The sequence below is a fragment of the Metopolophium dirhodum genome, chromosome 8 (assembly GCF_019925205.1).
Source record: "Metopolophium dirhodum isolate CAU chromosome 8, ASM1992520v1, whole genome shotgun sequence".
NCBI lineage: Eukaryota > Metazoa > Arthropoda > Insecta > Hemiptera > Aphididae > Metopolophium > Metopolophium dirhodum.
This window is the reverse complement of record NC_083567.1, coordinates 9,937,855-9,949,976: the sequence shown is the minus strand read 5'-3', so window position 1 is coordinate 9,949,976 and position 12,122 is coordinate 9,937,855. Positions and strand designations below refer to the sequence as shown.

The 12,122-nt window shown below is 28.0% G+C and overlaps 1 protein-coding gene across 1 annotated transcript; it reads right to left on the bottom strand.

Moving 5' to 3' along the window:
* Positions 1–916: 916 nt before the first annotated feature.
* On the bottom strand, positions 917–2,137 carry LOC132951284 (uncharacterized). The gene is made up of 2 exons (XM_061023089.1): positions 1,969–2,137; positions 917–1,429 (listed from the first exon to the last, which is right to left on the bottom strand). The coding sequence occupies exons 1-2, from the start codon at positions 2,020–2,022 to the stop codon at positions 1,028–1,030; spliced, it is 456 nt and encodes a 151-aa protein (XP_060879072.1). The 5' UTR covers positions 2,023–2,137; the 3' UTR covers positions 917–1,027.
* Positions 2,138–12,122: the final 9,985 nt, after the last annotated feature.

Sequence of the window (12,122 nt, the reverse complement as noted above, 5' to 3'; positions counted from 1 at the left end):
TCGTTTCGTGTCACAACTTAGTTAGGGAGAGGTATAGATTATGTTTCTTTTCTGTCTCATCGTCTGATAAACTGTGATTGAATAAATAGTGTATAGCATTGTAATAGTTATGAATAAAATTAAAAATGTGTATAAAATGTTTTTTTTTTCTCACGCCTGCGCCGTAAGTTTGGTTTTTGATAGAGGTTGAAGCGTTGGAAAATGTCTTTTTTCCGTCCAGCGGTCGGAAATTGGAAATCCCAAAAAGTGCCGGGCGGTAATGTGGAAATCCCCAAACGTGCTGGGCGCACAAATCACTCGCGTATCCCCTGCACAACTAGACACTGAAATCTATACCGCGTTCCTTACAAAACATACATTTTTGGTTAGAACTTATATTCATATTATAACCTCCATGCGTGATGCTTAAAATAAATAAAACCAAATCGTTTCTTTCATGAAATATTGTAGTCGTAGAATTATAGTCTATAGTTGTTGCATAGATCCCTGCATTACCTTTGCCGTGAATGCAAAAAGTAGTATGTGTGGCTCGTGCGAGAAGGCAATTTCAGTCTTGGGCGAATGCAGCCTTCACTTGCTTGCCCGCGACTGAAATAGATCACTTTCCGCCCTTATTGCAACACAATATACTATCAATATGGTTTTCTGGTCGGACACTGCATCGATGACTATAACATCCACATAGGTGATAGGTTCTGCCGGTGTTCTGTGGTTCGTTACCGTTGGCCACCAGCTATTGATACTATATACGACGATTTAAGGAGTTCCAGATAAAATAATTTATTCAAAAAATAATAACGAAATTAAACCAGTAAAAAGGTGCATTTAAAATAAACAAACTAACCCAAAAGCAAAAATTGTTTTTACTACTATTTAATTTAAACATACTGGAAAACAAATCATTAAAACCGTTACAATATAATATAGGTAATACATTATACATTAAAAATTGTTTTTACTACTATTTAATTTAAACATACTAGAAAACAAATCATTAAAACCGTTACAATATAATATAGGTAATACATTATTTTCTTTGAAGATTATTCTTATATCTCAGTTTTCTCATTTTTTGTCTGTTTTCCCAGCTCTTTATTTTATTATTAACTGCCGTCTTGAAACGATGGATCCTTGACTTTTTTTTTCTCAACTTTCGATATTTGGTTACTAGTTGTCTTATAGTATCTTGTAAATATTGTGGCGTAATAGCTTTTAATGGTTTTTTAGATAATTTCCAGGCAAGTCTAATAATAACTTTAAAAGGAATTTTTGCAAGACTCCAAACAAACTTAGTAGGCACTTTTATACATTTCCAGGCGATTTTTCCACCTACCATAATTGGGATTTTGATCAACTTAAGACCTATATCTATAGCCAAGTTAGCTCCACCTTCAATCATACGTGCTATTAACGCATCCGTTTCATTCTCCTTAAAAAAAAAATAAATTACTTGTATGAGTTTCCCAAGTGCAATGCATACTTAGTACTATTATAATAATACGAATTACCATGAGAACCTAGATTCAAAATCGTAAACAACTATAGTACTTTGTATAATAACATGCACAATACAATACATTTAAAAAAATAAACAAAGCCGTAAATTAAGCAGTATTTAATCAATTAAATTAGTAAAAACGTTGTACACGTATCTCATATTACCACGATGAATAACTTAAAATTTTAATTTGGTTATGATTGTGATTGATATTAATATAAAACATAATATACAATTGTATGATCACAAGCACAACAATACGGATTCACACGTGTTCTTTTGTATTTTCCATTTTATTATACTAACGTAATCCAGTTTAATATAATTATTTATATACATTATTTTTTTAATTATATTTATATGGAAACTCTATTGAACAATATTGATTTAGAATTATAGTTCACTTCACTTCACTTATGTATAAATATACAATTATAGTTATAAAAAAAAAAGTACGATTATCAACTTACTTGTGTTAAATAAAAAACTACTGCTGACAATGCAAATATCCGGATTAGTTTCATTTTAAATGTGTTTAAAAAATCATAAAATCCGATTCAACTATAATAAATGTATAATATATGTTTTACTTCAAGTATATCTAAAACGACGATCACCTGTTACGAACATTGGGCATAATTTATTACAAATGTCATACATTTTTCCTAATAACATTTATTATAACAATAACAAGTAGGTAGGTAATTAAACAAACATAGTGTACTGAACAATTATGCGACAGTGCAAACTCGTACGGTATTTGGAATGCTTTATAAATACCTCAATCAACAATATAAAGAGAACATATGCATGTCATATGTCATATACATATATATATAGTGATAACAGTTTATGATATAATACTCTCTAATACTTTTTTTTTATTTTTAGTGCTACGAGTGACTTTAATGTATACATTTATTTCTACAGTATAGTTCTTTTTTCACTTTATGCATTAAGAGTTACTGCCATTTCTGTTTTTTTTAAGTGTTAAGCTTTTAATGACGAAATCATTACACATCAATTAGTGAGTACATTTTGTTTTGTTTACCACAATATCGTAATTACTATCTCTAGAGTCATCACAAATTACTCTAACAGCTGTTTTATTCCGGAGACTTAAACGCTAAGCCATAAAGTTTAATACTTCAGTAATATTGCCAATATTATTACATAATATACACTGTCCCTTAATATTTAGTATTCATTTGCTAAATATTTATCTACGTTTTACGCCGTATTCACTCATTTCACAAACATGGAAGAAAAACTTGATACTCTAATTAAATCTGTAAATGATTTAAAAACTTCAAATAATAAATTAGTGTCATCATTCTCTATCTGAAAAAGTAGCAACTATTACTAATAAAGTTAATGATCATTCCGTACAATTAAACACTTTATCTTCTAAACTAGCCTCTTTAACAACTAAAGTGGAAACTATTGAAGCTAAAATTAAATCGTCAAACACAAAGTCATCAATCTTAATTAACGACAATTTAATAACTGAGATGATCGACAGACAATCACGGCGGAATAATGTGTTACTCTTTAATTTACCAGAAGCTCTTAATGACCCAACAAACGCCAGCTCGGATTCCACTACAATTCAAAATATACTTGATTTTCTTGATTTAAAAACCAAACCAAATTCTGTCACTCGTCTGGGCAAACCTTCTTCTTCTAATACTACCAAACCTCGACCAGTAAAATTACGTTTTTCGGATCAAAAAGATATTTTTGAATTATTCTCATTTCAAAATAAATTAAAATCAAACTCTACATGTAAAGACCTTGTGGGTTGTATCTATTTTCCGCCAAATTCTCCATCTTCTTTGTATAATGAATATTTTTCTAGTTTAGATAACCTAATTTCTTCTCGCCCAAATGATGATCTTCTACTCTTTGGAGATTTTAATTTGCCAAATTTAAATAAAGCATCATTAAATGCTAACTTAAACCTATCCTCTCCTGAAGCTATTTTTTTGGAATACCTAGCATTTCTTAATCTTTTTCAAATTAATACAATTTTCAATAGTTACGGTTCAATACTGGATCTAATATTATCCAATTCTAATTCTCATTCTATATCTTTAAATAAGGATGCTATAGTTCCTGTAGATAATTATCACTAGGGCGCGGATTTTTATGTAAATACATATTTTTATTGAATGCAGATATCTTTGTCCTGATTAAAAATAAGCACGTTTCATAACACCCTGAATAAAATGACAATTTTTTATGTTACATATTTTCACATATTTGGTTGTAAATACATATTTCTAAATATTTTATTAATAAGTACATATTTTGCAAATATTTCATATTTTATAAATCTAGGTACTTATTAAATTTCCAGAAATGTTAAAATTAACCATCTTTCGACTTTATCGACGTCGTAAATATTGATTACGACTTTTGATGTACTTATTAAATTTCCAGAAATGTTAAAAATAACCATTTATCGACGTCTATCGACTTTATCGACGTCGTGCGCCGTAAATTTGATGTCACCATATCGGTTAGTGTTAATATTCAGTATGCTGTTGTGCTGTTGTGTGTGTTTATTTATTCGTTCCACATTCGTACGTGATTTTTTACGTTGTAAGTGAGTTTATATTCGTTTAATTGTGCCTGTGCGTGTATAACACTGATAAAAAATATGCCCAAAATTCCTTCAACAAAAAAAGCAAAAGTAGCTCAATACCTTTTAGAATTCCCTAATGAAACTTTTAAGAGTGATGGGCACGTGTTACTTTGTGTAGCTTGTGGACAATCTGTATCTTGTTTGCAACGTTCTTTAATAACTCAGCATATAAACACCTCAAAGCATAAAGAAAATAAAGCGAGGAAAATTAAATTCAATCAGAATTTCATCACCTCTTCATCTTCGAATAGTAAGTCAACTTTTGATACCGATTTATGTAGAATATTAATCAAGGCTGACATCCCACTTACTAAATTAAAAAATCCAACTTTTAAAATGTTCTTGGAAAAGTACATTGGGCAAGCTGTTCCCGAAGGAAGCACTCTTCGAAAAAATGACGTTGAAGTTATTTATAATGAAACGCTTTCTAAAATTCGAGATATCATTGGCAATGGTCCTATCTGGGTCTCAGTTACGAAACTACAGATGTAGATGGTCGCTATATCGCCAATTGTATAGTAGGAAAATTAAATTCCGAACCTTCCAAACCAATATTGTTTTAAGCTGTGGTGAACTAACTAAGTGCAATCATCAAACAATCGCAAGGTTTTTTAATGATGCGATGAGCTTATTATGGCCACAAGGCATACATCACGAAAATGTTTTGTTGTTCTTATCGGATGGTGCACCATATATGGTAAAAGCTGGAAAGGTTCTAACTACGTTTTATCCGAAAATGTTGCATTTAACATGTTTAGCGCATGGATTTCATCGTGTAGCTGAAACAGTTAGAGCACAGTTTCCACTTGTTGATTCATTAATTGCTACCATAAAAAAAGTATTCCTTAAAGCTCCTAGTAGAGTACCAAAATTGAAGGAGTTATATCCTAATTTATGCCATCCTCCTGAGCCAATCATTACTCGGTGGGGAACGTGTTTAGCAGCAGTTAAATACTATTCAAACAATTTTGAAAAAATTAAAGACGTCATTTCAAATCTTGATTTGGATAATGCAATTTCTATTGCAAAAGCAAAAGATATTATGCAAAATAACGAGCTAAAAAATAATTTAGCATATTTTTTAGCAAATTTTTGTTTTTTGGTTGAAGTCATAAAAAAATTAGAAACATCGAATCTCACATTAGTTGAAAGCCTAGAAATAGTGGAAAATGCAGTAAATACACTTAGTGAAGTCCAAGGAGAATCTGGAGTAACAATAAAAAATAAATTAAATGACGTACTACCTAAAAATTTTGGTTTACAAAACATAAAAACTATTAGAAATATTCTTCTAAATACAAATGAAAACAATGGATCAATGGATATTGAATTTGCACCATCTGATATATCAAATATGAAATATGCCCCATTAACCTCAGTTGACGTGGAACGCTCTTTCAGCAGATACAAATCAATTTTAAGACCTAACCGCCGCACATTTAAATTTGAAAATCTCCAAATGTACATTGTTTCAAACTGTTTCGAAGACGACTGCAATGAAGATGAATAAATTAAAGTACAAAAAAAAATATGTTATGTAACAGAATTCTATATCTTTATTACTTTTTTTAGATGATTAAAAATTAATTAAAAATACACATTTTTCGTTGTTAAATATTTCATGATTTTTAATACATATTTTGGCAAAAATAACAACATAAATATTTACATATTTTGACTTTTTTATTACATAAAAATCCGCGCTCTAATGATGAATAATGATCATAAAATATGTACCTAGGTAGATATTGTAACAGTTTGTGTTCTTATCAGATAATTGTTTTATTATATTTATTTTTGTCCACATTTACATATTTATTATAAATAATTTTAATAATATCAAAAAGTTCCTACAGATAATTAACAAGGTTATGTTGAGCCTATCCTCTCGATTTCTGAAAGTAAAATAATTTAACTTTACTAAAACTGGATAGGCTAGAATAATAGACAATATTTTTTAAACTAAATTTAAAGCATCATATATATAAGAATGTATTTTTATTTTTTAACTATAAAATGTATATAATATTATTGAGATCTTTGTATCATATATATTTATTTCATATGAATTAGATCTAATAAATTAAAAATATTTTTAAAAAAATAACGTAAAGTTTAGGGATTATTATTATTAAGAAAGTTCAATACACTTTATTTATCAACAATTTGTATAAGTTCCGTAAAATATTGAATAGGCTATGTACTTTCATATTATACAAAAATACAATATAATATTATATTAACTGAATAAAGCCTTTGTTTTTTACGGCATGCGAGAAGGTATGTCGAAAACTAGGAATTTTGAAATCAAAGAACGAAAACAAATAAAATGGCAAGTGAAAATGATTTTACATAATTAAACGAAACAAGTATTTCAAACCTTATACGAATACATTAAAACCAATTAGAGATAGACAGGATGCATAACATATTACTGTACTTGGTAAAATTTACGTTTACTCGTTCGGGTGCATTGCAACAACGAATTATTTTAAATATTACTAGGTCTTTTAAATGCTAAACATTTTGGTTAAAAATTAATTCCATTAATGTTACCATTTATTTTAATTTTTTTTTCATATATTATATGCATCAGAAACTACTCGAAGATTCAAAAATCAACCTGTTTAAAAAACTATCAATTTTCAAATTTGATTCATATTTATATAATAGAATGGCCAATTTATCGATTGCTATAATATTTTGTGTTTTCTAAAAAAGCTAATACAAAACTGAAATTATCAATATAATTGCCTGATCAATTTATCATAGTAATAAAGATTGTGAATTCACTCAGTAACAATTAACAATTAATGATCATGTTCTTGATTCACTATCAACTATAAACCCAACAAAGTAACAAAGATTGTGAATTCTCTAGATTATTTTAAAAGTTTCGTTACGTTTGATCAGGGATGGCAAGTAGGATTTGTTCAACGTGCCAATTTTTGACACAATTAGAAATAAAATTTCAGCCAAGCCACTAATTATTTTTGTTAAAAGAATAGAAATAAAAAAAAGTTGGTAAGTGGATGTCACTCTGCTGTACTGCAGTAGGTTACAAGTGGTTTAGTGTAATGGATAGTGTTAAATTTGAATTCAATGATATGATATCATTGTATAAGAAAAACGATTCTGAGCGAAAACGGTCAGCCTATGATATAACCAAGTATATTTGATGATATTATTGTGAATAAAGTAATTTATATATTATAATCTATTTACGTGGAACCTTGTTTTAAATTTTCAATCCTTAGCTATAAAAGTTGAACATTTTATAAATTTTTAACTACAAAATAATTATTAAATTTTAAATTAGATAAATTTTGTCAAAATTCAAACTTTAAACGCTTAGGTATAAAAAAAAAATTGTGCCTATGTATTTTTAATATTTTTCAACTGCTATTTTAACAATATATCAGGAGCTTTGCATTAAATTTTCACTCTTTTTTACCCAACAAATAAAACTTTATTGATATTTTAGAAAAAAAAACTAAAAAAATTTAAAACTGACAATGTCCGAAAACAGCCCAAAAAGAGTATGGTGCATAGGAAATTAAAATATCAACATTCAGTAAAATTTTCATGTCTCTACAGTTATTCGTTTTTGAATAACAATAAAATAACAAAACCGCTAACTGCGAAATCCAGTGAATATCCAATATAAAATTTAATTTGATTTGCTTGTAAACGTTTTTTTTTTTCATAAAGATACACAAACTTATGAGGAAACTTGTATTAAATTTTCAAATCTTAGATTTAAAAAGAAAATTTTTATGAATTCTCAACTCAAAATAATTTGCTAGTTTTCGTGATTTTTCCGTATTTTGTCAAGATTTGAACTTCAAATGCTTATAAATAAAAAATGTGACTAAGGATTTTTAATATTTTTCAAATGTCATTGTAACAATATAATAGGAGCCTTTTATTAAATTGTCAAGCTTTTTTACCCAACAAATAACGTTTTATTGACATTCATAGAAAAAAAGACTAATACAATTGGAAACAGAAAATGTTCCTAAACAGTTCAAAACAAATCAAAATATTTTGAAAATGTTATTGTGTATAGAAAATGCAAAGATAAACAACCAGTTTAAATTGCATCTATATACATTCTTTTCTTTTAGAGTTACACCAAAAACCAAAATCGATTTTGTGGAAAACCGATTTTGCGTAAAAATTACCGTTTTTCCTTAATTTTTATGTTGTTCTTCCCGGCGCTTTTGAAAACTATAAGGAATTTAAAATTTTGACTTCTCCAATGCACCAACAATATTCACTTTCCCATTGGACAAGATACTGAAGTTGAAAATCGAAACATTATTTCGACTACTTATCATGTACACAGACACAAAAATAAAAACAAAAACAAATTAAAAAAACACACATCATTGTAAAATCAATACATTCATCGTTCCACTCAGAATCTAAAATTAATGATGATAATGTAGAAAAAAAGTTATAAAAATATTTTACTTCATAGTGCTTGACATTTTTTTTTATCTGGTTAATTGTATTAGTTTGTTTTGCAGTTTAATTTAAATTGTTAAAATATTGGAATTTAAAATTAAATTAGTTTTAATAAAAAAAAAAGATTCAAATAATACATATTAAAGTAAACCAAAACATAACGATTCAATTGTACATAACATTAAATAATTAAAAATCCCACTGAAAATTGAATAATTACAGACTTAAAAAACATGACGTGATTCAAATATCTGAAGAGATTAGTTTAATTAATCGGTACATCCGAATTGCATGCCAAAAAAATAAATATAAATCGGGTCGTCCGAATTGCATGCCGTCTCTTGGAGGGGTCTGTCCGAATTGCATGCCATCTCTTAGAGGGGTATATCCGAATAAATAACTTACTTTTCAACTGGAGGATCGTGATTTTGTTACATTACAATAAAACATATAAATATTGTAGAAGGTGACACTGTGAATAAGAATCATAAAATAAAACTCTTTACAAAAATTTAGTTTTGTTTATTTTGTTGTCGGCAATGACATGTATGCCAACTTTTCTACATATAAAAGTCTATTAATTTCATTATTTTGAAATTCCGGCATCACTAAACTTATACTTTTTTCTTTTTCTAATATTTCCCGGCGTCTATTACTTAAATTTGAACTACGCAATTTTACATATATATCACATTGTACTTGCTTTAAGACATCAACTAATTGAAAAATATTAGGACTTGGGGAGTAAAACATGCTATTCAGCTTGGAATGGAATGATAGTAAATAAACGTGTGGTGTACGGCACGCAATTCGGACAAACCCCTACAAGAGACGGCATGCAATTTGGACATTTTTTTTTTTTGGCATGCAATTCGGATGCAGCCTAATTAATTGTTCGCATAACTGAAGGTGATACAATAAAATATTATGTGCAATATGAAGAATTTTTTAACATTATAAACGAGGTGCATTTATCGATTGGTCATGGTGGTAGGAATATAATGGAGTATGCAATTAATATAAATGTAGAGGCTCTTCTTCCTTTTTCCCACAATAAAATTATTAATTAAATAAACATCAAAGTAATAATTGGTTTAATGTTTATTCAAAAAGTAATAACAACATAATTCATAGATAAACTGTAACGTATAGATGGAATTTCTACATTTACAACATTCACCACGTTTACATCAATCACCGTAACATAATATAATATAATAAATTAGAAAACTCAACGTGATAATATATTATACGATTTAACAAGATAAAATATAAATAATCCGGTGTTTCCGAATTGCGGACAAAGTGACAAAAACCACGTGAGTTGCGGACGAAATCTAAAAAGGTAACATACGAATTGCGGACACAAATATAAGATAAGAAATTTCCTATTATTATTTTTGATATAGCGATCGTGGACGTTGGGAAATTACTGTTTGATATACAGGCTGTTTCAAAAACATTTTTACCACAAGATCTATAAAAACTATGACGATAAATAATGACGATAATCTATAAATATTTTATAAACAATTTCTTCCACAAAATTAAAACAATAAATAATTCAACAACATTTTAAAAATAACGATTGCTCTTTTGCAAGACACAAATATTTTTAACCTCACCTACCAATTTTTTTGGTAGCTTGTCCTAAGTCCTGAAAAAGTGGTGAAGGGAAATATTTGTGTCCACAACTAACGTGGTTTTTATTAAAAAAAAGCTCTGTACGCAATTAGTATTATGACAACGAAACTCGTGTCCGCAATTGTTATGTTATAATTCCTGACCTAAATAATTCGTCCGCAACTAGTATGTGTCCAAATAATCGGACACAATATTAAAAAGGTAATAAGGTAAATAGGTAGGTAATAAAGAATATATTATATTTCATAGTTTATTTATTTTATAATTTATCCATTTTAATTATTACGCTAATATTAATTAGGGGTGTCAAGAGCAGTATTATACCACCTTTTTTTTATAAAATTTGGAAGTTTGTTCCAACTTTTCATCTTCATTTTGAAATTTAATCCTCCCAGTGTACGACATCTCATTTGATCAATTTCCCAACGAGAACATTTTATGCCATGATGGATGTGTTTCTGTACCCACTTCATGAATCTTTTCAAGTTTGACGGAAGATTTCTTATGGCATTCGCAAAGCGTTTTCCTTTAGTAAAATATTTTGAATCTTGAACTCTAATTAAGAATCCTTTTTTTGAGCTATTTCCTTTGTTTTGAACCTTGAAAATTGTTCATTGCATATTAGCAAATTCCATAAATTGTTAATAATATTAATAATAGTAAAATAGTATTTAGTAATTGTTCATCGGTAACAGTGACACTAAAACATTGTGGATATAATTTTATAGACATCGTTTATTTGTAAAAGAGAGTAATTCAAACAAATATAAATCTAATAAAGGGTTTTTAAAGTTAATACTTAGGTATATTTTAATTCAGATATTAAGTTTATAAAATATTAATCGTGTTCATCAACCCGATATCGTCATGATTCATACAAATATATTAAAAATGTAATTTTGGAAAAAATGATCCTAACTTTGATTATAAGAATAAAAAAATGGAAGTCACTCTGCTATACAATCGGTTATAATTGAGTCACTGTAACCGATGGTGTTAAATCTAGATAAATCTATCCATCTATATTCGGTTATTTTTTTTTAGAGTAAAACTAGAAAATGGGCATACAACTGCGCCCGAATTATTATCTATGTCAAAAATATATAATGTAAGCTGCGCACAAATTTTCATCTATAATATCACAGAAATTATTATTGTCCAAAAAAAACAAAATCAGAATACCGACATGGCAACACGTTATCAAATTACTATTTCAGTAATACGACAATTGATAGTTATAACTGTATCCGGCACAGGTCTACTAGTACCTATCGTACAACTCATTCAAATATTTTTATGTTTATAGAAAAGTTAAAATAAATTCAAATAGAAACATATAAAATTAAATAGTATAAATCAACCCTTTACATATCGAAATATTCTAAAACAAAAAAAAATCGTGAAAAGTTACAAAGTTTAATTAATAAATATAATAGTGGTGAAATGTCAACATGTTGTTATTTGTCCTAATATTGTACTTTTTCAAATTATATTTTTTTAAATTATTAATTTTATTCTATTAATTATTCATACTATATGGTTGTAACGAATTAAGTATATAGTACCAAGTATAATGTATTGCAGATTTTAAGATATGTCATTTTGTAATTTTGTTTGATTTTACAAAAATATATTTATTTACCTATTGATTTTTAAAATTTTACCCGGGCGCAGTTAACATATCACCTTTTTACACTTGATAAGAACTTGGGCTCAGTTTACATATTGTGTGATTTTATGTTAACCCATTCGTTGGGCGCAGTTTACAATCAAGAAAATAAATGATGTTGAAGAAAATTGAACCATTTTTACTGTCCTAGGAAGGTGATGACAGATATAAAAAAAATTAAAGGAAAAAAACAC

Excerpts from the sequence above, each read along its gene's own strand:
- LOC132951284 (XM_061023089.1), bottom strand. The coding sequence starts at position 2,022 with ATGAAACTAATCCGGATATTTGCATTGTCAGCAGTAGTTTTTTATTTA. Across the intron at positions 1,430-1,968 it reads TAGTTTTTTATTTAACACAA|GAGAATGAAACGGATGCGTT; the intron begins GTAAGTTGATAA and ends TTTTTTTTTAAG.